Source organism: Talpa europaea (genome assembly GCF_964194135.1).
Source record: "Talpa europaea genome assembly, chromosome: 16".
Taxonomy (NCBI): domain Eukaryota; kingdom Metazoa; phylum Chordata; class Mammalia; order Eulipotyphla; family Talpidae; genus Talpa; species Talpa europaea.
Window position 1 is genome coordinate 29,251,648 of NC_140084.1, and position 26,303 is coordinate 29,277,950.

Below are 26,303 nucleotides of genomic sequence, written 5' to 3' on the forward strand. Positions count from 1 at the left end.
TTTAAATTTGGCGGTGGGTACTGTGCTGCTCATGTCCCCATACCGTACACACTTGGGGCTCCTGGGGCTCTCCCTCAGGGCTAAACCCTGGGATGTCGTGGTGTTGAGGAGAAACCCCCATGAGGAGAGACTATCCCAGCTCCCTCCCTCCCCCAGAGAAGCACCCTGAGGTTTGTTGTATTCCACCCCCTACTGGCCTCTGAGAAGAGGCTCTTGACACGGTCCACATGAAGTGCTTTCCCTTGTAGCTTTTCTCCACTCCTCTCTCAGTGTCCCCTCGGGCCACCCATCAAATAAACAAATGCACTCAAATCCTTGTCTTGGGGTGTGCTCTGGGGAGGTGGGGACCAAGCCCAAGACATCACACTAGACCCCTGGGATTCCATTAGGTGCATACATACTGAGGAGTGTGGTATTTTCTTGGGGAGACCCAGCAGGGCTCCACAGTCCCCTCAGCAGCTCATGAGGTGCCTTCTTGCTCCTGTGCTCTCTCTTCACCTTTCTTTTCCTGAGGAGGATGGGTTAATCTCCAACCCAAGACACAGCCACTGACATGGTCTCCAAAAGAACATTTATTTCCCATATTGAGGCCATACACATGTAAATTTCCCCTCCCTAGCCTGTGCCCTTCCCCACCAGAAATTGCCCAGTCTCCATGAGAATTCACCTCTTTGGCCCATAAATGCCTCCCATAGAAACCCAACTGGGCCCTCCTGGGCGTTGAGGCCAGTCAGGCCTGCTGCTCACAGCTCAATGTGCTCTGTGTGTGGCGGCTTCTCTGCGGCCTCCTGGGCCAGGAGTTCAGCCCAGAAAGCCACTTCCTTGTCTTTCAGCTTCTGGGCTGCCTGTGTGGTGGCTCCAATCTGCAGGTACCCTTCCTTCTGGTCATATGCTGGCCAGTGTGGCAGCCCCTCCCCATTGGGGTTCCTGGGAATAGAATCAAATATAATTCCCTAGAGCTACTGTGTGGCCCAGCAAGCCCTAGAGATTTGCAGTGACCACCATCCAGCTTCATCTTCATGTCTTCCACCAGGCTCAACACCTCCAGAGGCAGAGAACACAACACCTCCAGAGGCGCAGAAAACACCACCTCCTAGGTGGCCTCTCCAAACAGGAGACTCTCATGTCAGAGGTCTCATGGTCAGAGGTCACATGGCCAGAAGTTTGACCATTTCACATTAGCAGCAACCCCCTTCCAGCAGCTGTGCCCTGCCCCAGCCCCGCTGCATCTCTGCCATCATGCTCACCCAGTCCGAGCAAAGTTGGCCCAAAATTTCATGACCATCTTGCTGAGTTTGATCTCCTCTTCAGAGGCACCTTCTGTGGAGAAGAATAAAAAATAGTTTTGCTACTCAAAGTGTGTTTCCTGGGCAGGTGGCAGTGGAGAGCTTGCCAGAAATTCAGGCTCTGAGTCCGTGCTCTAGAACTTCTGCCTCAAAAGCTGCAATTGGGTAATTTACATGCACTCAAAGCTCGAGGGTCACTGACCTGGGCTTCGTGAGGGCAGCAGTCAACCCTTTGTGACCACCGCCCACACCAACCCCTTCAGGCCCTTAGTCAGTTATCCCAGCTCGGGATTGCTCTTGGGTTTTTTCTCAATCTCCGTCACCCACCCACATTTTCACAGAATCTAATACAACACAGAGTTGCAAGGGCCTACAGAACCACCCAGCCAGGAAATACCCAGGGCCCCTGAGGTGTCAGGGACAGTCTCCAGGTGGCTAACAAGTCACCTGTAACTACTAGTAGTTAACATACTGAAGGTGTTTGTGAAAGATCTTCTTTAAAGTATAACATAATTAAATATATTTTAAAAGATTTTTTAAAAAGATTTATTTATTTATTTATACAAGCATTGGGTATAGTCAGAAGTGTGGGAGGGAGAGAGAATTCACCAGAGCGAGAGCAGGGAGCAGAAGAGGCAGACTGACGAAATACACTGTTGAGGGGAGCAGCAGGCAAGACAGGCGAGGTCTGCTGCACCATGTGGGTAGCTCCCTGGCTGGGGATCGAACTCATGCTGCAGTGGCTACAGATAGCTTCATAGTGCTGAGACTTAACCCCTTGCGCCACCAGGGAGGCCTTTACAGGAATTTTAGATGGATGGATAGAGATACGTTGGTCCTGATTCAAGGTCAATGCCAAATTTTAAAAAAGATTTATTTATTTACGCTTATAAGAACAGGGGTACAGGCAAGAGGTGTGGGGGAGGCACCTCAATGCCAATTTTAACCTGACTCTCACTCTCATTCTGTTACGCTCTTGTGAGTGGGAGGGCAAGAGGTGCCAGATCCCTGCAGGTGACCCATTATTTATCTTATTGATGCACAGACCCGGTTCCTAGCATATCCGTGGATGAGGGAGCAGTCCTACACATTTTCCATTGTGTATGTCAAAACAGGAAAATGCTGGAACCCTTTGTTGTTAAACTTACTACAGTGAATTCAGGGCCTCTCTGGTGGTGCAGGGGTTAAAGTCTCAGCACTATCAAGCTATCACCAGCCACTGCAGCATGAGTTTAATCCCCAGCCAGGGAGCTGACCCACATGGCGTAGCAGACCTCTCCTGTCTCGCCTGCTGCTCCCCTCAGCAGTGCATTTCAGTGGATCCGCCTGTTCTGCTCCCCACTCTGCTGCTGTTGAATCCTCTTACTCTCTCCCACCACTTCTGGCCTGCAACCCGAGTTCTTGTATGCATAAATAAATAAAAATAAATCTTTTTTTTTTTTGAAAAAAACAAACAAACAAAACCCCAAAACTATTATGGTGAATTCAGGAAATTAAGACTTAAAGAGGAAGAACTTGCCCAAGACCACCAAATGGGGGACCCAGATCTCCTCACTCCATACTTGCAGTCTCAATAAGGGTCATCACCTTTTAAAAATGGGGCTCCGAAGACCGAGAAGAGCTCATCCCCGTGGTCTGACACCTTGGGTTTCAGCTCTGACGAGAAGCTTGGGCTGTACTGGTACTCATACATGTAGGTGGGGGCTCCGGCATCTGAGAGGATATAGTTCATGCACAATTCATTAAATAGATGCACCCTTGGGGGGGGGTGTCAGATGTCCAGGGTCCCTGGGCACCCAGGGAAACTGCAGCACAATGGGGGCCTGAGCACACAACAGTAACAGTAGTAGCCACTGCCTGTCTCAGTGCCAACCACGTGCTGGATACCATGTGTCCCTACATGAGCCCCTACCCCTGATGACCAGCATAATAGAGAAGCAGAGTCTTGGGGAAGCCCTATGACTTGCTGGAGCTGGGATTTGAGCCATGGTTGAATGGAGCTGGGATTTGAGCCTTGTATTTGCTGAATGAATGAATGGATGAATACTGGCTGAATAAAAGAACAATGAAAACTTGGTGAATCCATTCAACTTTCATTACAGGGTGGGGGTCAACTTACATCATAAACCCCTTTGCCTACTCAACACAGCCACACCGAGACATACACGTACAGATTACGCTGCTGTAACACATAGATCCCTGCCTGGTTTGCATCCTTTTGGAGAACACCTGCAGCCTAACAGGTGTCTTCTGACCTTTCTCACTTCCAGTGTTTTCTCACCTATTCTAAGGAGGATGAAGGGGGTCCAAGTGGCTGGTCTGAAGGTGCAGCTATTTAAACACAAACCTGTGCACAAAGGTGACAGGCTGCCACTTGCGTCAAGGAAAACCACAAGCTCAGGGTTTCCTATGCCACTTCACTTATCTCACTTCCTGTTTGGCCAGGGGGGCAGGAAGGTAAGGGCTAGAAAGATAAAGGGCCAGGACAGACAAAGTTGCCCCTCTCTTTTCTCCTGCCTGGTCCCTTACCACCTCCTCTCCAAGCCCCAAGAAGATATCAGGTTTCCTGCTGATTATGCCATTGGAGCTGCCCTCTCCTGCTTCTTGGGGACTAACTCTTGGGCCACCCAACTGTGGGGAGAGGGTTGCTTTGCGGAGATCACAGTGCCCATAGACAGGGGATCTCATGGGGAAGGGCTGGGTGCCGACTCAGGCTGGTGGAGAAATTTTACAACCTTCCCCACTTGGATACAACAACGAACTTGGAAAATGCAGAAAAAAGGAAAATGAACAATATGATCATTTATAATCCCACCATTCAGGGAAACCGCTATCATATTTCAGCACACACCTCTCCTATGTGTATAAAGTTGGGATAACAATGCATATATTATTTCATAATGCCAATCATCATTTCTTCATGTAATGAAATGTTTGTCCACAAATGACAACATCATATGCCATCCCAACATGAGGATGTCATTTGTTAAATGGCCTCCCTAACCCCTGCTCCCCATCATGACATCTTTGAGCAGGAAGTTTTGTTTGGAACAAGCAAACTTGTGGTTCGTAATTCACTCATTAAACAGTTGAGTCAAGGTCAAGCAGAGCTTGCTGAAAGGAGGGGTTTAAAACTGACCTGTTCCACTCCAAAGTTTTGGCTTCATTCTTCTTCAGCTCCACTAGTTAATAAGTGAGTTTGCTGCTAGCTCTGACTTTGGACTCTTCAAAGACTCATCTAAGATTTGCCCTCTGACCATAACTTCCAGTAAGGAGCCCCTATAGTGGAGGCTGCTGTTGCTCACCCAACCCCTACTTCTGGGTATGCCAGCCTGACTGCTGCCTTTGGGATCTGTAGCTCTTGGTCCAAGGTCTTTGACCATGGAGACCATTCTGTCCATGTGGGCAGCATGCCAAAGTGCCAGGGAATTAATGGGCCCTTGGGAACAGGCCCCTTGCAAGGGACAGTCACGAGACAAGTCTTCTACCTCCCCAGGGCTCCCCAGCTCTGCTGGCCACTGCGGACACTTGCTCATCAATACAGCATTGCTTGGTTCCTTCTTCTCTCCATGTCACCGCTCCACTCCTCCCCTGGCATTTTCTGGGATCATCTCCCAGAAAAACTACTTGAGTTCAGATCCTTGCCTCAGGGTCTGATTCAGGCAGAAATCAAAATAAGACAGTGCCCCACCCCAGGTCTTATGGAGTCAGCCTTGGAGGCCTAACCCCCAGCTGTTCCCTCACATCTTTCCATGCTGAGGGTGGGCAAGACAGACAGGAAAGCTTGTGGGATAGCTGTCCCTTCCCTGTCCAATGTCTTGAACTCACCTCTGTGACGACGGGCCACATTCACAGAGGGGACACCAAATATCAAATCTGCCATCATTTTCAAGAACAGGTCTTTCTTTTTGACAGGGTCGTCTGTCCCTCCTAAATACTCCTCAGTGGCCGCTGCAGTAAGTCCCTCGGGGACATTCTGAAAGGGATCGGGAATGAAAGTGACAGCTTCCTCCCTGTACCCCTCCCCCCCCCCCCCCCCCCCCCCGTGGCTGGCACAGTTTCTTCAGCCAGTGAGGAAGACTTGAGTTAATGGGGAGCTTTTTGCCCTGTGCAACCCCTGACCCAGGGTGCTTGGGTAAGAAAGGCAGAGGGGTGTGGACAGAGACCCCCGGGCCTAGTCTTCATTCTGCCATTTAATTGCTCTGTGAGGTAAGGTGTGGCTCCACCCTTCCTTGGGTCTCAGCTAGTTCCCATGTTTCTCCCAAAGTCTTACAACAATAGGATAGGACTTCCACAGGAGAGATGTGGCTGACTCCTGGTCCAGCTTGCCTTCTGAGAGTGGGTAGCCCATCATCTGTTAAAATAACAGTTAATCATTTGTGACTCACTGGGAATTAGCAGGAAGAATCAACTGACCAACTGCCCAAGCCAATGCAGCTGAAGGGCCTCTCCCTTCATCATGTCTCCTGGACGTGGGTCTTCGATGAGTTGGGCAAAATCAATGATCTAATGGACTTATATCTAGAAAGTCAAGATGTGCTGAAGATAAAGTAAATGTTTAGACAAGTGGGCCCAGACCTTTGCAATTGTCTGTGTCTGTGTCCGTATCTGTGTGTCTCTATCTATCTGCCAACTGTCTATATATACAATGCAATTGTCTGTGTCTGTCTGTCTGTCTCTATCTGCCAACTGTCTATATATTCAGTGGTCAGTGAGACAGGGGAGGTTTATATCAGGCTAGTGCTGAAGTCAGGACACTGGAGAAGATGACACAGACCTCACAAATATCCGTCCCCATTCCAAATGGCCAACGAAGTACAAGTCCCTCCATTATGATTTTTTAAAAGATTTATTTTTTTATTCATATAAGAACTGGGTACAGGCTAAAGGTGTGGGGGGTGAAAGGGTTCACCAGAGACACAGTGGGGAACAGAACAGGCAGACTGACTGAAATACACTACTGAGGGGAACAGGGGTGAGTTAGGAGAGGTCTGCTGTGCCATGTGGGTCACCTCCCTGGCCAGCCAGGATTGAACTCAAGCTGCAGTGTCTGCAGATAGCTTCACAGTGCTGCATCTTAACCCCTTGCGCCACCAGGGAGGGCCCCCATTATGATTTTATATTATAGCTTTACTCCTTGGGTAAGACCCAAGAAATTTTTCAAGGTTAGGAATACAGAATTCTGTACTTAATGTCTCCATCCAAGCCTCTGCAGGTGACCACACTCCAGCATGGCCTCTGGCCACTTAAGGTCACATACCTAGGATGCCTTGAGTCCCTCTTTAAAACATCTACCTGAGAAAGCTCCAGACACCAGGAGAACTTAATGGCCATGGATTCTAGTAACAAACCTGGGATGGGCAGAGGGTCCTCAAACTCAGCTCTAGAAAACTTGCCATTATAAACCTGGTCTCTGCCCTTTGAGATGTAAATTAAACACCCAAAACTGGTTCCACAAGGACCAGAGAGCCTTCTCTCTGAAAAGAAAACACTCAGTCCTGGGGTGTGGGGAGGGAGTATAAGGTCTACCCTTGGTGGGCACCTGGCTTCCACTTACATCACTGCTCCTGCCATCAAGACAAGTCGATTTCTCCTCCAGAGAAAACTCAGGTGGCCTAGTCACATGGACACACCCACATGCACAGCCCACCTCTTAATACACTATGACCTTTATATGATCTCCAGCCTTTTGTATCAGGGATGAGAGCTCAGTTCACACTAGACTCTTCTCCCTATTGCAGTGAGGTCACTGAATAAACCTAATGTTCCAACTTCAGTGAGTGTATAAAGCCCTTGCTAACTTTTAGAAGACAATTCTAACTCAAGAGGAAACACATTTCTCTGAATCTGTCCAATTAGATGACTAAGAGCAGGAAGGGGGATTTATGGGGAAACTGAAAATCCCAAGCCTGGGGGTGAGGCTGCTAGTAGGGCCCCAGGCTCACTCCTCACTCAAGTACCTCCTGTCAAGGCTGTGGTTCCCCCTTCAGCACCCACGAGTCTCCCCCAGCCCCTACATGCCAGGATCTTGGTTTGAAGACCATCAAGAGAGGGTTTGGGGAGAGGCTCCTGGGCTATACCACCCAGGCGACCATTGGGGTATCCCAGAGAAAGTGTCCATGGAAATGTCAGTTTGTGCTAAAGGGGACAGGGATCTGGGGGAGGGGTGGCGGGGCGGCAGGCGGCAGTCTTCTAAGAGGCCCGCACTTGCTCACCATTGGCAGAAGCCAACCAAACTCATCCTTGTTTATTCCAACCATGTAGGGAATAGTGTTCAGGTTCTTTTCAGCCAGCATCTCTTCAGGGGTCTTCGGCAGCAGCACTCCATCAACCACAGTGGGCAGGAATGGGTGGCTCTGGGAAAAAGCCAGCATGCTGTTTGTGCTTCTCCCATACAGACACTGATGTCCCCATCTCCAACCACCTGGGTGAGACCTGCGTGGCCATGGGCAGTGGCCACTGAATTCAGGGTCCTAAAAAAGGCAGCTAAGTCTTTCTGACCCCAAAAGGTAGAAGTTTGCCCAGGGGAAAGCAGTGGTAAGGTGATGGGTAACTAGCCCAGCAGGAGGGCTGACAGGGCAGGATATTGAGAAGTTGCTTCTCAAGAAGGTAAAGTCATCAGAACCCGGCCAGGTTGCAGGATGGGAGGAGAGGAGACATGGAAGGGGATCCCCTTCCTGAGGGTCCTGCAAATAGTGAGTTTGTGATACTAATCCTTCCTGCAGCTTTCAGGAGACCTGGGCCCTTCCTGTAGACTCCCCTATCCAATTATCTCCACCTCTTCATGGTGGAAAATTCTAGTCTCCCCTTCTCCCCCAGGGGCAGGAAATATAAACATGATGGGGGAGGCAGCCTGGGGGCTGGGCCCAGGGAGTTAGAATTAATGAGTGGGAGCCCTGGATTAGGAATCAGGGGATTGAGTTCCGGATCCACAGTTGGTCCTCCTGGCAGTGTTACCTAGGCAAGTCACCGCAGCCCTCTGGGCCTCAGCAATACAAACATGAGTCCAGAGGGAGATTTCTTTCATTCATAATTAACTGCAGCTTAAAGTTGTCAAGATTTACAACCTATAATCAAGAAGTCAAAGGTCCTTACCTCCCTGGGGTCTCCAAGTAAATCAAGAGAGAAAAATTTCTGTGAAGACAAAGAGAGAATGTGGGTGAGAAAGGAACCGGGGGAAAAAAATCTGATGTTTGTGAGCTGTGTGCTGCCAAAAGTATCAGGTTCAAGGTATCAGGTTCTCCTCACTGGTGCCAACCTGGCTGGGCCAGGAGGAAGTGGGCAGGATGCTGGCTCCCCTGGACACAAGCTCAGGGTGGAGGTGGAGGGGGGTGCTGGGGGAGTGAAGGGGTTGGAGCACAGAGAGATGTCTTTTGTGCCTGCCCTGTCCTCCATCCATGTCTCCTCCTTGTTCCCCAGAGCAACAACATCCCGATATTCCTTTGGGATACCTCCCATTTCCCCATTCTCACTCTATGAATCCAGGCCTCTGTATGTGACCCAGGGTGCTTCCTTTCCTGGGCACTGAGATTGGTTCAGGGATGGGCATGTGCCCATGTCAGTCCAGTAGAGTTAACCTCAACACTTCTGCTAGAATTACTAGGGAAGAGTGCTTCTAGACAGATAGGATTTAAGTGTAGAGAGCTATTGTTGTCATCGACCTCCCAAGGAGACAAACTCCTAAGAGTGAATTTAACATGGGTGGATAGGTGGATGGATGGATGGATGGATGGATGGATGGATGCACAGATGAATGGAGTTGGTAAATACAGGAATACAGGCAAATTGGATGGTTAAGTGGATAAATGCCTGATAACTAGCAGGTAGGTGATGAATTCACTATTGATTTTAGAGAGATGAGTAATGGGGTGAAGATATATGATGGCTGGATAAACATGGGTGATTGATAATAAATTAATAAAAGGTAAAAATGGATTGACATTAGGTTGATGAAAGGATATCAATGAACTGGATGGATTGTTGAAATTATAGATGGATAATAAGATGGTGAATGAAAGGATGAATGACTGTGTGGATGCATGTTATCCCAGAGTCACAGTTGAGGCACTCTCAGAAAACCCCTACGGGGCTGAAACTGAGTTTCTAAATTAACCAAGAAAACTGTGACAATTTTTCTGAAAAATTTTTGTTCTTCATATCGCCAACCTTAAAGTTCAGAATGGTAGTGGCGTGTGGGAATATGCAATGCCTGATTTATTAGAAATATATCTGAAACAAGAATGACAAAATAGAAAGTCTGAGAGAGCTAGGGGATTATTATACCATTGTTCATTATACTATTTTTTTAATTTACTTTTTTTAAAAGATTTATTTATTCATGCATACAAGAACCGGGGTACAGGCCAGATGTGCAGGAGGGTGAGAGGATTCACCAGAGACAGAGTGGGGAACAGAACAGGCAGACTGAAACACACTACTGAGGGGAGTAGCAGGCGAGACAAGAGAGGTCTGCTGTGCCATGTAGGTATCTCTGTGGCCGGCAGGGATCGAACCCACACTGCAGTGGCTATGGACACCTTCACAGTGCTGTGCTCAACTGCCTGTGCCACCAGGGAGGCCCCATTATACTATTTTTTTACTTTGTGAATGTTTAAGATATTTCCGAATAAAAAAGGAATGAAGAAATTCTTCCTCCAGACCAGAAGCTGACATTAGCCTGGACAGGTGAGAAACGTCCCGGGTAGTCTTTCTGAGGCCCAGTTCACAGGCTTGGGGAAGGTACAGTGAGAGGTTTGTATAAGTACCTACCATCTTCAGCGACACGTCCAAAAGCTCTTCCTCTGTCTTCTGGCGCAGGCAGTGAACAAGGACAGCTGAAGTGGTTGTCTTACAACCAGCAAAGAAAGCAATTTGCTGCAGAGATCAAAGGGGACAGCAGAATTCAAGAGGCATGTCCCCTGCCTCCATCAGTAAAGAGGTATTCTTGTCCAACGTTGATGTCTAAAGGCAGCAGGGGGTGGCAGAAAATCTGTGGGTCCTGGGTCCTAGTCACACCAATTACACAACCTCCATCTATGTTACTTTATCTCTGTTAAAAGGACATGCTCTCAAGGCTGAACATCTAAACAGAGGCAGCATGGAGTGGGGCTTAACCTTAAAATATGCTGTCTGGTTTCAAATGTCAGCTCAGCCACTTGCTAACAATTTGGCATTGAGCAATCCACAGGTAGGGTGAGGGAGAGAGGAAACTGCTAACAGAGACAAGGCAGGTTCCAGAACAATGGGGTATGGGGAGGGTGCATGGGCGCCCCATTGCTTAGTATCATGTCTGACACAGGGTGCCTGAATGTATTTGTTGAATAAAGAAAAAGTCACAGGGAGAAGTAGAAGAGGAGAGAGGGAGAGACTATGAGTCTTAGATTCCCTTCCTTTTGCCAATGTCAAGTTCCTGTTTAACAGCAAAATGTTCTTTTCTCTGTCACCTCTTTAAATAAATTCCTCCTTGACTTAAGCCTGGTCAAGTGCATCTATTGTTTACAACTAAAAAAATTCTTTAAAACATTCTCAAAACCCCCCAAAATTCCTGGTGTCTTCTTTTGCTCCCCTCCTACTTACAAGTCCCCTTTAGTCTGGTGCTGAAGCCAGCTCTCACAGCCCTGACTCATCACTGACTATAGGGGGCGCTCTTCTCAGCAGAACCTCCCTGTTGCTCACCTTCCTGGGCTTCCTAACACTCCAGATAAAGACAAACTCCTCACCAGGGTCCTTCTTACGCGTCATGATCCCTGCCAACATTCCCGCCATCAGTCTACTTCAAGTTCCCTCTGCTCCTCCTCCAGCCACATCAGCCTGTCTTGCTTGCTCCCACACAAGATACCTCCTTCTATCCCAGGACCTTTGCACATGGTGCTCCCTCTTCCTGGAATACCCATTTCTCACTGAGTAAATAACTGCCCATTCTTCTGATCGCAACTCATTGATCCATTTTCCAGGAAATTTTTCCTGATAATCTCCCCTTACACTCTGGGGTAAGTGCTTCTTTTGCATGCTTGTTGGGAGCCTGCTGCCCTAAAAGGAGCTGGAGTTTTTGGAGAATACCTGTTTACTCTGCATACGGAGTTCCAGGACATTAGAAGTTCTGCAAATAGAACTTCCCAGAATTGACTCCTGTTCTCTGAGGACCTACTGGCTTCTGCTCATGTTCCTCACTAACCAGAAAAACTTGCTTTCAGTAGTAGCTTATTAATCTGTATAAGCAAAACCACAGTTGCATGCTATTTTCTTGTTCCTTTGTTCATATCTTCAATAAAAGCTTGGGCTGGGAGACTGAAAGGCAGAGCTGCTCTCGATGGCACTCTCCCTGGCCTCCCCACATTGCAAATTCATTTAGACTCCAAGTCTTTGTTAATGGCAGAGAACTTCATCGGCTGTCCTGTCTGCAGCAGATGCTGTTATGACATCAGGTACCTCTCCTTTATTGCTCTTGTCACAGTTGACATTTAATAATTAGTGTGATTATGGAACCATTAACTGTCTCCGTTCTTATAATGGAAGCTTCATAAGGTTGCTAGATGTCTCTATATCAAAACTATTTATTGAGTAAATGAATGAATTCTCTAGGAACCAACCCTGGTTACAAGGTCTTCAGGGAGGAACCACTCCAGACCCACATTCAGTAAGGGGGTTCACCAGAAATCAGACTGGAAAGGGACACAATGACAGTCCAGGCCTACTGTTCAACCCTGCACCCCACCTTGGCACAACTGAGGCAGTGCAGTCAATGTGCCCAGAGCTCCTGCTCGGCCCTGACAGCTTGATGACCTTGGCATGTTTCTTCTGCTTTATGATCCAGTTTGCTCATCAGTGAAACTGGGAGCTTGAATGAGATGTCTCCTTGCCCTTCTCACTCAGATATTCTCATTTTCAAGATTTTTTGAGGATGTCAGCTGGATCCCATAGCAAGAAAATTCTCAGATTTCAGGTCACAGAACAATGGGTATAAGAGGGATCCAGAGTGAGTGAGACCTACCTGAGCTGCAGCGCTCATTTCCTTCTTGACCAGAACAGAGGTGAGGGCCACACCACTCTCAGAGATAGCCCGGTGGAAGAGGTTCTTAGACAAGGGAGATAAAACCTGGGAAGGGAGTGGAGAGGAAAGGAGAATATGCTTCTGGACAGGAGGTCTTCAATGACTTCCCTCACCCCTTGTACTGCCCTGGTCCATTTCCCTGGGGACCCTGGAGTTCAGTGGACCCCTCAAAGCCTCTCGTGGCTTTGCCTTTTCTTCAGGTTGCTCCAAGAAAACATCAGCAGGAGGGAGCCAGGACCACAGGGCAAGGGAGAGAACACAAAATATGTGGTTTGTGCCACATTCTGATAATAATCAGAAGCATCAGGACACTTGTCAAACCCAAGATTCCAAAGTGATGAGATTGAGGATATAAATGATTTCACAGTCTTACCATGGAATACTATGCAGCTATACAAAATAATGTTACGGAAAAGTGCTTAATAGTTAGGTACATGTTCATGTTATACTGTAATGCTAAGGGAGATTATTTGTTTAAAAAATCTTAGGTGGGTATGTAGGTAAGTAAGTAGGTAGAGAGACAGGCAGATGGATGGATAGATAGATATCTAAGTTAAACTGAGTTCTGAGCTTCCTGGAGGCTATACTGGGGTCCACGGAGTGCTAAGTCATTAACTCACCACCATTTAACATTGTACAGCATGGGGTCAGCCCTGAACCCAGGTCTAATAAGTAAAGGTGCCAATGGATAGACTGGTTGAATTCCAAGGGATCCAGTCAGCAACTGCATTAGGACCAGAAACACTTACAAGAATAGAGACACTTTCACCTCCTGCTGATTCTCCAAAGATGGTGACAGAGCCTGGGTTCCCTCCAAAGTTAGCAATGTTCTCCTGCACCCAGCGCAGAGCAGCCAACTGGTCCAAGTGACCCCAGTTTCCTAAGCAGTGTTCATCTCCTGTGCTATGAATAAGAGAACAGGGTGGGTTGGGGAGCAAAGAGGTCATGGCTAGATTCTTAAGAACGTGGGTGGGGCTGGGAGCTCCAGGTGGTGAGCCTTCTGGAGTAAAACTGGTCTTCCGTGGCTCTGACACATGTCTTCACTTGCCTCCCATTCCTGCAGCACAGTCCCATTGTACATTCATTCATACCACTGAGCAACTTCTATGGGCAAAGTACTGTCCCCTAAGGCCTAGGAACACTTTTGAGAACAAAATAGGAAAAAATCTCTCATGGAGCTCATACTACAGATCATAAAAACAAATAGATAAATAAAGCATTACAGGTAGTAAAAATGCTTTCAGGAAAAATAAAAAGCAATAAAAGAAAAGGCAGAGGTGAGGCTGGGGAACAGGAGGTTCTGGCAAAGAGCCTAGAAGGTAGAGGCCAGGAGCCAAGAGAAGGAAGCTGTGAGCAACCATGTGTGGAAGCTGCCAAGATTCGACCCACAACTGGTGGCATGGCTGCGGTGAAGTGGAGAGACCTGGAGGAGAGGAAGGGAGAGAGCTCATGTAGCACTTTTAGAGTGACAGGAGCAGAGAAAGGGCTGTGGGTGGGAGGAATGAGGAGAATCAATGAAAGCAAGAAGGCAAAGCAGTCCAGGACACGACACAGCTCAGAAACCCCTCCCCCGGCTCCCTAGGTCTTTCCAGGGAGCAACACACTGCCGCCTCAGCCTGTCCACCCGTGGCCTCAGGGGCAGTAGTTCCAGGGCCAGGGCATTCAGAAAAGGCATTCAGAGTAACTGGGTCCTGCAAGAAACTTGGCTCCGGTGCCCATGCAGAGTTGACTGAGAAGGTTCTAGAAGATTCTAACCTTCACTCATTCTCATGTGTGTACCAAATCGGAAGGAAGAGGGGTGAGTGGGCCTAACATTGCTTCTAGGAGGGTTGTCCCAGCCATTGATGTGTGGCTCCAGCCTCCCGTTCCTTTACTCACAAGCATTGCCTAATTTCCTGCTCCTTTCTTCCTTTCCTGCGAGGTAAGAGAAGTAATCTGTCACAGCTGGGCTGCTTGCTAACTTTCATGATGGAGGCATACCATGAACGGGGCAGCACAGGTGAAAAAGAAGAAAGTTTCAGGAGGTAACATTTGTGCTGGCCCTTGCAGGGTGCATGGGTATCTGTCAGGTCGAGTAGGTATTCCAGGTAGAGGGGCCAGTACATGCCAAAGCTCAGAAACAAGTGAACCATTTCCCCCTTGCACCCCCCCCCCCAAAATCAGGGTTGCAATTGTATGGGGAATATAAAAATTAAAAAAAAAGAAAAAAATAATATATTATCTGGAATCACAAGTCAGAAGAAATAAAAGCATTGCAAGAACTATACTAAAAAAAAAAGAAAAAAAAAGAAAAAAAAAGAAACAAGTGAACCAGTATGGCTGGAGGTTGAGAAGGTAGGTGGAGCCCAATTATGAAAGGACTTGGTGAAGGTAGGGGGTATATAGATAAGTAAGTAGGATCCCCTGAAGGGATTCCCCCTGAGGGCTGACATGCCTGGAAGTGGCCCCAGCACACTCACTTGGAAGTCCACAGTGCAGGGAGGAGACTCCACAATCTTACCTGAAGAATCCCCAGATGCCCAGGCGGTACTGGATGGTCACCACCACCACGTTTTCATGGGCAGAGAGGGCCAGGCCATCATAGGTTGATGCTGCGCCCACCACCAAACCCCCTCCGTGGATCCACACCATCACCTGGACAGGGAAGAAGAAACTTACTGGTTATGGAAGCAGAGCTGGAAGGGTGTCCCGTTTGCTTACCTGATCCTTGGCCATCATCCAAGGAGGCTATTATCTAACGTCCACTTGATCCTACAAATTCAGGAAAGGTACTTTCTTTCCCCATTCTCCCTGCTGGGGCTCAGATCACCATTCCACTTTGGTGGCCCTGCCTGGCTTCCCAGCCTCTGGGCCACCTTCTCTCAGGACTCCTCATGCTGAGAGCACCACATTGGGAACAGTCAAGGCAAAGGGTGTCATCTCCTCTCAAACACTTGGGTCATCTTCATGCTTGCACCCCCTCACCCAGTTTGCCTTCATCTTAGTTACTTCTTGTGCAGTGAATTAAACTTGTCTCCTGTGACAATGATTTTCTTAAGAAGCACACATGCCAGGCCTCCCTGGTGGCACAGTGGTTGAGCGCTGGGTTGCCAAGCTGCCCGCAGCCTCTGCAGCGCTGGTTTGATCCCTGACCACCGGCAAGGGTCCCACATGGTGCGCAGACCTCTCCTGTGTGCCTGCTGCTCCCCTCAGCAGTGTACTTCATCACTCTGACTGTTCTGCTCCCCACTCTGATTCTGGTGAATTCTCTCATCCTCCTGCGCTTCTGACTGTACCCAGTGCTTGTATAAATAAAAAAAAAAAATCTTTAAAAAAAAAAAGAAAGAAGCACACATGCCTCAGGGCTATCTCTTCCTTACATGCCTTCCCTCTGCCTCCTTTGCATTCCCAGATCCCACCCTTCTTCCAAAGTCTGACTGAAAAGTCACCTCCTAGAAGAAGTCTTCAGTCATGTTCATAATGAACATGACCTAAGAACTTACTGTTGCCAGGAACTGTGATGAGAATTGAGGATGAGTGCTTACAGCAGACACCATTCAGCTTTTGTATTTAAAAAGGTCACATAGGGGGCCTCCCTGGTGTCCCAAGGGGTTAAGCACCAGCACTGTGAAGCTATCCATGAGTTAGATCCCTGGCCAGGGAGCAAACCACATGGTGCAGCAAACCTCTCCTGTCTCACCCGCTGCTCCCCTCACCAATGTATTTTGGTGGATCCGCCTGTTCTGCTCCCCACTCTGTCTCTGGTGAGTCCTCTCAACCCCTGCACCTCTGGCCTACAGCTCTTGTATGCATAAATAAAATGAATCTTTACAAAAAAATAAAAAGCTCACATAGCAATTTAGACAGTGTGGCTAAAATAATATTATAGTAACTTTGGGGCCTCCCTGGTGGCGCAGGGGTTAAGATGCGACCTATGAAGCAATCCGCAGCCACTACAGCACGAGTTCGATTCCTGGCCGGCCAGGGAGAAACACACATGGCAGGACAGACCTCTCCTGTCTCACCCGCTGCTCCCCTCAGCAGTGTACTTCAGTCCTTCTGCCTGTTCTGTTCCCGGCTCTGTCTCTGGAGAATCCTCTCACCGCCCCCCCCCCACATCTCTGGCCTGTACCCCAGTTCTTTTATAAAAATAAATAAATCTTAAAAAAATATTATAGTAACTTTGTCTCTAAAAAAACTAAAGAACTCAACACAAATATGTGCCCAGTACTGTCTGAAGCACTTTGAAAGAAACCATTCATGAGGTACATACTGCTGCCCCATTTAACAGACAGGAAAACGTAGGCGCTGAACTTGCCCAATCACGCACCTACTAAGTGGTGCTTTATTTAACCCAGGCAGTCTGGTTGAGAGTACACATGGGGAGCCGCCCAGCACTCTGCAGCCAACGAGGCACAGCAGCAGGCCAGCTGATAGGGTAGGAATAAGATCTAAGGTCTTCCCTTCAGCTCCCACTAATGCTTCAAGAGCACTCGCCTTGTGCACTTTGCCAGGCACAGAGATCAAGTTTGCTATTCACCTCTGAATACTCATGTAATTACTCCTGATTTGAGGAAACAGAACCAGGCCTCCTGTCACAAAAGGCAGAAGCAGGATAATACCCAGATCCCAGAGTAGAGCTGGGTCCCCAAGTAGAGGTTTTCTAGCCATCAGATCCCAGGCCACTGGTCCTCCCTACCCCTGCTGACTTCTGGCCATTTCTGAATGAAGACTGAGCCAAGAGCTGCTCAGTGTGATTTGCCAAGAAAGTTAGTTGATGTCTGCAGCCCAGAAGGTAAGATCTTTGAAGGCAGGAGCCGGTGGCCATGGTTGTAGGTTCCTCCCCTTCCCGTAGCAACCTGGGCTGACTGCCAACATGGGATACTGAGGCCGTAACAGAAGAGTGGCTGAGTGAATGGATGGTGAACCTTCATCCTCACCTCTCTGAACGAAGCACGTGTAGTGCCAGCTTTTAGTTATAGGTTCACAGACGCCCTCCCACACTCCTGGGCATCTTGCCAGGGGTGCTCCTGGCTGATGGCGGGTGTTCAGGCCCCTGCCAACTCAGGGGCAGCCTTCTCCAGCTGACCCTCCCCCTCCCAGCAGCCTGAGACTGGAGGATGGGCCTCCATTTACTCTGCAAATGCTGACTCACTGGCTCACCAGCCAGTGCCAAAGACAATTAGGGAGGGAAATTAGCTACACTAAAATCCCAGAGAGTTGGCCAAAGGCAAAGGAAAGCTCTTCCTGGATTGCCCTAGACCCTGTCCCCTCATTCTCTGTCCCATACTCTGTTCCTTGTGTGCTCAGGAAAGGACACAGTCAAAGAACACCGCTTGGATGTCAGAAGATCCGTGCTTTCCTCTGACAGCCTCCCTGTGTGACCTCTCCACCCTCTCTCTGGGCCTAGGTTTCTCTGTAAAGGAAGAACTGGGCTGCTGTTTATCTCTGAGAGTCCTACCAGCTCTGATTTTATTAGAAACAATATCTTAGCTGCTCTGGATATCAGATTCCTGATCTAGTAACTAAGAGTAAACCTTCTTCTATTACATGAAAGAACTCGGAAAGTACAAACTTCCTTCAGTGATGCTATGCCTGTTTCTAGGAGAAAGGGAAGTATGGGGCGTACGTGTTTCCTGCGGTCACATGGTCTGGCTGTGGTGGTAAAGGACGCCTGGGGGCCCTGCAGAGATGCATCTGCCCCAAGCCACCTTCATCCTCTTGCATCTACACCTGGAGCTCCTGGAGTGCTGGAACACACTAGCCGTGAGCTGTGGGCCCCATGCTTACCGGAAGTCTGCTTTTCTTTGTCAAGTCAGCGGGAGTGTAGATATTTAGGTAGAGACAGTCTTCGGAAGTCTTGAGAGGGATGCTGTCCTTTCTGTTGGTAAAGAGCTCTGACAGCACTTGGCCCCCCACTGCATCTTGGGAGCACCTGGGTTGGGTCGGGAGACAGAAAAACCCCAGAAACTCAACAGAGCTAAGTAAGGAGGCACCTCCTCCTGTCAGAGTGAGCCTAGGCTGGGAGGTCTAGGCATAAAGAAAGTTGTTCTTACCAGACTTGGATGCTGGAATGGGTAGGAGGTGGTTTGGATGGGAGGCCCTGGGGTTCACCAAGGTCACTTAGGGGAGTCACTAAGACCCCAGGAGCTGGGTCAAGAAGAGGACACTGCCCACCCAGGAGATGACATTCCTGCATGATCTGGACATAGTCTGCTGGCACTGGGTGGGCTACAGGGGACCATGTTCCTCCACTAGGTAAATGTCTTCTAGACCACAGGAAACTTCAATAAACCACGAGAAGTCACTCAAGTGGCAGACATAAGGGCCTGCAGCAGGTCAGAGTTGACCTATTTGAGGGTCAGCTTCAGGAGGATTGCACTCTAGTCTTGCTTCCACCACTAGTTTGTTGGGTGACTTTGGTGAATTCCTTCCTCGGTCCGGGCTCCAATCTACCAGATCTAAGTGAAGGGAATGATTCCCATAGGGGTCTTCCAGCCCTTACGTGCTAAGGTTGTGCCACCAACCCACCCTGAGCAAGGGCTGTCGGTTGCCCTAATAACGGAACTTAAAGATTCCACATAGATTATAATTGGTGATATTTCTTGAGTCCACCAGTATGCCAGGCATTAAGTTTAACTCACTGAATCCTCAAATCAGCCTCCATGACAAAAGTTCTATTATTACCCATTGTACAGATGACAAAACTGAGGCACAGGGAGGCTAGAGCAAACATCCAAGGTCACACAGCCAGGAAGAGCTATGATGTGCAGTGTTTATATTTCCAGATCTCCGCATGCCCAGAAGGCAGGCAACAACAGCCCAGGATGGAGATGCAGTGACTGGAGTACCAAGGTGTCTGGTGACAGAGCTCTCCAGGGGCAGCCCTGGAACCCACAAAAATGGTTTCCTGGTTTCCATCCTGGGGGACCTTTCCCCTGATCATCAAGAGTAAGAGCCATAAATAAAAGGAACTCAAATGTTAAAAAAGGGAACAAGCAAGACTTCCATGCTACTAGAATTCAAATAAATGAAGAATAAATAACATATAATGATAATGACTATAGTTATTACTACTGCCTTGCCTACCTAACAATCAAAATATGTTTTGTAATAATCCCAAGTGGTGAAGGCCTCCCTGGTGCACCGTTAGGGGTTAAGTCTCAGCTCTGTCATGCTGGTACTGCTTTGACCTGAGCTCCATCCCCTGTATGGAGCTCACCCACATGGTGCAGCAGCCCTCTCCTGTCTTGCCTGCGGTGCCCCTCAGCAGTGTATTTCAGCAGATCTGCCTGTTCTGCTCCCCACTCTGTCTCTGGTGAGTACTCTCACCCCTGCACCTCTGTTCTACACCCCAGCTCTTGTACGCATAAATAAATTAAATAAATCTTTTTTTTTTTTTTTAAAGAAGGACGTGGGCCTCCCTGGTGGCGCAGGTTGAGTGCTATGCTGTGAAGCTGTCCGCAGCCTCTGCAGTGAGGGTTCGATATCCGGCCGCCTGGCAAGGGTCCCACATGGTGCGCAGACCTCTCCTGCCGCACACTGCTCCCCTCAGCAGTGTCTTCGGTTCGCCTGCCTATTCTGCTCCCCGTTCTGTCACTGGTGAATTCTCTCACCCTCCCGTGCCTCTGAATGTGCCCCAGCTCTTGTGTAAATAAATCTTTTTTTTTTTTAAAAAGGAAGGAAGTGGGGCCTCCCCGACGGCACAGCGGTTGAGCACTGGGTTGCGAAGCTGCCCACAGCCTCTGCAGCGCCAGTTAGATCCCCGGCCACCAGCGAGGGTCCCACATGGAGCACAGACCTCTCCTGCTGCCCACTCCTCCCATCAGCAGTGTACTTCGTCAGTCTGCCTGTTCTGCTCTCTGCTCTCTGCTCTGGCACTTCTGATTGTACCCAGTGCTTGTATAAATAAATAAATAAATAAATCTTTGAAAAAAAAAAAAAGACATTGTGTTAAAAAAAAAAAAGGAAGGAAGAGAGAGAAGGGAATGGAGGGAGAGAAGAAGAAAAGAAGAGAGAAGAAAGGCCAACAAGAGGCAGGATCCTGGACATTCCCAGAAATCCTTGCTGAGGTGATGAGAAGTCGAGGTAGCCTGGGGGGCAATGGTGGGGCTTCCTTGCTCGACTTGATCAGGGTGACTAGAGTCAACCACTGCTCTGCTTGTGTCTAGCTGGCTCATCTTGGGGGTCGAGAACTTGCCTAGTCAATACCCAAAGCATTCCCCACCCATAGACCTCTTGGATTATCCCACTCTCCAACTCTGAGAAAGTTCAAGAAAGGAGAATAAATGGAATCATTACATCTTATCCATCTCATCTGCTGGACTTCTTGTTTCTTTCCAAAGCACTTACCATATTTCTACATATGACAGTATTTGCTTATCAATTTGCATATTGTGTATCATGTACCCCCTTGCCAGAAAGCAAGCTCCATGAAGGTGGATCTTTGTTCTATTCATTAATGGATCCCAGGCGCCTAGAACATGCACACAAGGCATACAGTAAATGCTCAATAAATGTTTGTGAAATACAGCGCTCTAAAATGTTAGGTGAATTCTGGGATTTTTTAAGGATCTATGCTCTCTTGAGGATTCTAGAACAAAGTAGAAGCCACTCAGAGAGTTGCCTTGTTCCTTCCCACATCACTTTGATGCAAACATCCCAGCGGAAAGATACCGAAGCCACCCCTCCCAACCCCAGCTTACATGGGTGGGTAAGAGGTGGTGTTCTTCACAGAGCTCCATGGCTCTGCAGGCTGTGGGGGCGCGAACCTCAGGGACCCGAGAGGCGGCTTGGCGAAAGGGACGCTCAGGAAGACGGCCACGGGCTGCGTGAATCCTTTCAGGGGGACGTACTTCCCCAGGACTTTGCCCTGCACGGTGTCCACCACAGGCGCCTTGGACGGGTGTCCTGGGGACGTGGGGAGGAAATGGGACAAGGCAGAGATGAAGGGTTTGACTTGGTCTCACGTGCGTCTTGTCCCTCTTGGCGTATGACCCCGAGGGAAGAACTTTGACTCTTGGCCTCAGTTTTTTCCTGACTCCCACAGTTGCTTTTTTTTTTAAGCTTTATTTATGCATACAAGAGCTGGGGTGCAGGTCAGAGATGTGGGGGTGAGAGAATTCACCAGAGACAGAGTGGGGAGCAGAACAGGCAGACTGACTGAAATACACTGCTGAGGGGAGCAGCAGGGAACCAGGAGAGGTCTGCTGTGCCATGTGGGTAGCTCCCTGGCCACGGATCAAACTCGTGCTGCAGTGACTGCAGATACTTCATAGTGCTGAGACTTAACCCCTTGCGCCACCAGGGAGGCCCCTCCCACAGGTTTTTTAAGGAGCAAACTGGAATGGAGGTTAATCAAGTAGACAATAAATGAAAGATGCAAAAACACATTTTGTTTCCACACCTTGAGCCTCTGCATACAACGATCCTCTGCGATGGGGGGCTGAACAGCCTCTGCATGAGGGCATGGACACGAGGCTCTCTGAACACTATCAGGAGAATGAGCCTCCCACATTTTCAACTCTACAGCTGGAAAGAAAGTGGTCAGGGTCCTGGGAGCCGTACTTTTTGGGGCTACATGAGTTAGGTGAAGAAACCAGGTCTTGTGCTTGGTGGCTTCATGGAAGGGGTGTACTTGGAGGGGAGAGTGAACAGGAGGTCTGAGGAGGGATCATAAAGTATAAAGCAGAGAAGAGAGTGTTTTAAGGCAAGGGTCAAGCCAGCATGAGGCAAGGCTTGGCAGAGGGAGAGCCAGTGACCCAGCTGAGCCAGATGGAATCTGGGGGAGTAGAAAATCAGTCAGCAAGGAGGTTCTGTCTGGGAGGGCTGCGGGTGCCAGGCTAAGGGTTTAGGCTTTATCCAGTGGGCAAACGAGCAGCAGTGAATGCTCTGGAGTATGGGAAAGTGACACGATTGTGACATAGCCCCTTAAAGAAGATTCTTCCGGTGACTCTGAGCCAGAGGGGAGAGGGGCTGAGGCCAGATTCCTATCTGCTCCATTCCTGTGGAGGTCTTGCTCACTGGGCTGACACTCCGCCACACAGCTTCCACGTCGGTCCTCATTCTGCCTGCGCTGGGGCCACCTTGCACTTTCAGGTGAACCAATCTCCAACTCTCCTCACATCTGCCCTTAATAGGCCAGCTTACTGAAGAATCCCTCACGGGAGGTGATTTCTAACCTCTCGCCTTCCAACTTGCTCTCCTTGGAATATAGAAGAAATGTCAACATCTCCTAAGTGTTTGGACCAGAACAGAAAAAATATTATCCAGAGTTGGTCTTATGAAAGATGTGAGACTCTATAAGTGAAATCATGTTACAAACTAGTTTTGGGGCCTCCCTGGTGCCACAAGGGGTTAAGACATAGCACTATGAGGCAATCCGCAGCCACAGCTGTATGAGTTTGATCCCCAGCCAGGGAGCTACCCTGAGCAGTGCCATGACAACACCCACTGACACCCACTGCTGAGCTTCCCTCAGCAGTGTATTTCAGTCAGTCTGCCTGTTCTGTTTCCCATTCTGTCTCTGGTGAATCCTCTCACCCCCCACACCTCTGGTCTATACCCCAGTTCCTGTATGCATAAATAAATAAATCTTTAAAAACAAAAACAGGGCCTCCCTGATGACGCAGGTGGTTGAGTGCAGCACTATGAGGCTGTCTGCAGCCTCTGCAGCGTGGATTCGATCCCGGCCAGCTGGGGGGATACCTGCATGGCGCAGCATACCTTTCCTGTCTCGCCCACTGTTCCCCTCAGCAGTGTATTTCAGTTGGTCTGCCTGTTCTATTCCCTGCTTTGTCTCTGGTGAATCCTCTCACCCTCTTGCACATCTGGCCTGTACACCAGTTCTTGTGTGCATGAATGGATAAATCTTTAAAAACAAAAACAAAAACCCAAAAACTAGTGTCCATGTCTCATGTTAATAATAGTCAAGCCCATATGCGGCCATTTATAGCAGGTTGTTCTGCTTTTGCTGCTAATTATTTCCAGTGACACCCAGCCATGTTGGGTAATGCTCAGTTACATGTAAATCAGGATGTCAGTGGGTGGTGTCATGGCAGGTGACATGTTCCCTCAGTGCTTTCCAGGTTTTTGCACTGAGCTCAAATTCCTCTTTACAATTAGAAGACATTTTTATAAGGAAATAGAGTGATGTCTAAGGAACTTTTAAAAATATTTATTTATTTATGCATACACGAACTGGGGTACAGTCCAGAGGTGTGTGTGTGGGGACATGAGAGGATTCACCAGAGACAGCGTGGGAAGCAGAACAGGCAGATTGACTGAAATACACTGCTGAGGGGAGCAGCAGGAGAGTCAGGAGAGGTCTGCTGCACCATGTGAGTAGCTCCCTGGCTGGGGATCGAACTCATGTTGCAGTGGCTGGCAATAGCTTCATAGTGCTGCGTCTTAACCCCTTGCGGCAACAGTGAGGCCCTGTCTAAAGAGTTTTGAAGATGGATTTGGCCCCTGACCAGATAGAGGGGGGCATGGAAGGAAAAGGAGAAAACCAAAGCACCTACTTTAGGTGGTAAGTTCCATTTTAGGCAGAAGGTGTGAGAGGCCACAGTAAGTGGGCTTTTCAAGACAGGAAGGCGGGCAGGTGAAGGGAGAATTGTCTTCCTGATGGTGAAAGCACAAACCCTGGATGTGTGCGCTTTCGTTCAAGAGGCCACTGTGAGAGAGAGGAGAAAGAGCTACAGAGCCAGCCAGGGAAACTGCAGCCGAGGCTGAGGGCCTCCATGGGTGGGTGAGTCAGAAGAGAGCCAGAGGGGGTGGGGAGCACAGAGTCAGGTGGAAGGGGTTTCAAGAATGCAGAGTGTTGCAAAGAGGCAAAGGAGGGTAATGTCTGACAAGAAACCAGAGTCCATAAAGGTCTTTGTCAGCCTTCAGAGAGATGAAGTGGGTGTGTGAGCTGCAGAGGACTTCTGGGAGCCGAAGGGCAGACAGAGACCTTGAGGATGTTAGTGAGTGAATTCGGGGCCTGGTGCTCTTGGGCTGCACCTGGGCCCTGGAGCTGCGCTCCTACTTGCTGGTGTCTGCCTGCTGCCCTCCCTGGGCCCTGCAGGTATCACGTGACCATGTGAACAATAATGACAACAGCGGTGCTTGCTTAGGTTAATGCTGAACTCTTACTGTGTGCCAGAGGGGCCTTCCAGTTCAATTAATTAACATACATGAAGGCCAGGGCCTCCCTGGTGGTGCAAGGGGTTAAGCTGCAACCTATGAAACTATCCGCAGCCACCTCAACACAAGTTCAATCCCCCAGCCCGCCAGGGAGCAACCCATATGGCGCAGCAGACCTCTTCTTCTGACTCGCCCTCACCTGCTGCTCCCCTTAGCAGTGTACTTCGTCCAATCTGCCTGTTCTGTTCCCCACTCTGTCTCTGGTGAATCCTCTCACCGCACACACCTCTGGCCTGTACCCCAGCTCTTGTATGCATAAATAAATAAATCTTAAAAAAAAAAAAAAACACGCGTGAAGGCCTTGCTAGCTAGGTGCTAATATGCCCATTTCACAGAGGAAACAGAGGCAGCCAGTATGGCCTTTCTTAAGATGGAATTCTCCATCCTGGCCAGAGATAGATAATCATCAGGAAGGGACTATTCCACACCTAATCTGGTTCCTTTCTGATTCTGCCCTCTCCTCAGTGCCAGCCCTCTCATAACTCACGCCACCAGAAAGAAGAGAAAATCCAGACAGGGCCTGTGCTGCCCGGGCACCGTTGGCCAACACCCTGCCTGCAGATTCAGCAGAAGATTCCAGAGCGTGACTTCCCCTTTGACCTTGGGCCACACATTTCCCTTCCAAAGTCTCAATTTCCCCACCTATACCAGGACTCCGGGTGGCCTGGGTTCCCTTGCTTCCCCCTTGTACTAAACATGCCTTTTATTTTCTGTGTTCTGATGCCTTGCTGACCCTAGAGGGATGGAACCCCACAGAGTCAGCTAATTCCTGGAGATAGTAATCAACTTGCCCTTTGAGCATGCCAGGCCCATGCCCAGAGCCCCCTCACTGACTCTCATGGGTCCGGTCGCTGTTGTCCTGCCCTAATCATTTCAGGGCAAGGCCCCTGGCAGCCACTGACAGCCCTGGCCAGAGCCCACTGGAAGTGCGAGCCTGCTACTCCTAAATCTGCCTGACCTCTCCCTTCCCCTGGCAACTACAGACAAGGTCCTTGCCCACAACTGCTCTCCTCTGTTCCTGCCCCACCCCACCATGGTGGACATTCCCTCCTCCTCTTGGTAACTACAACAAGCTTTCTTTGCAGTGGCAGTCAGCTCTTAATCTGTTGTTGGTTTTAGCATACCGCAAATATTCTATTCATGCATTATATTTTAAAACAACCCCTTTACTTACAGAGCCCCTTTTAGTACCACCTGCGTACCAAGCTCTATGTTCACTAGCAATGGCCACCCATTTCCACCTCACAACAGACCAATGAGGCTGGAACTACTGTGCCAGGACAGGAGTTTTCTGAGAGGGGAAAGCTAGGCACAGAAAAGTGAAGAGCCTTGCCTACAGACACAGCTAGTAAGTGCTGAGCTGCGATTTGAATCTACACGTGCTGGCTCCAGGGTAGATACTGTTAGTATTCTGCTAAACCACTCTCCCTGATTTGGATGTAACCTGACTAATCGTCAAGGGGAAACAAACTGAGCTCTCTGACGTCCCCATCTGTGGTGCATGAGACAGCTGCCCTCCTGCACATGACAGGTGCAGTTGATCTCCAGGGTTTTCCCTCCCTGCATCGAGCAGTCCTGGCTGCCTGGGCTCTGCAACCCCTTGGCAGGCATGCCTGCTGCAGACCATACCTGCTGGGCGTTTGCTATCAGTGCCTTTGCCAGGTATGCATCTTAGTTTTTTTTTTTTTTTAGTTCCAGGAGGAGGACATCTAAATGTGCCTCCTGCTATCTGCATTTCAGAAGGACTCACCCCAAGCATCAGAAGTGATGAGGGAGACCAGGACCAGAGCAGAGAGCCACAT

At 49.0% G+C, this 26,303-nt stretch overlaps 1 protein-coding gene across 1 annotated transcript; it reads right to left on the minus strand.

Annotated features, from left to right (window-relative positions):
• Window positions 1–743: 743 nt before the first annotated feature.
• LOC311186328 (liver carboxylesterase 1-like) lies at window positions 744–26,303 on the minus strand (the record flags this gene model as incomplete). The annotated part of the gene is made up of 14 exons (XM_084257264.1): window positions 744–927; window positions 1,248–1,320; window positions 2,874–2,999; window positions 5,115–5,262; window positions 5,560–5,640; window positions 7,502–7,642; window positions 8,382–8,420; window positions 10,056–10,160; window positions 12,277–12,381; window positions 13,086–13,239; window positions 14,837–14,970; window positions 18,106–18,250; window positions 21,021–21,225; window positions 26,252–26,303. 14 exons carry the CDS (start codon window positions 26,301–26,303, stop codon window positions 744–746), a joined length of 1,692 nt encoding a protein of 563 aa, XP_084113390.1.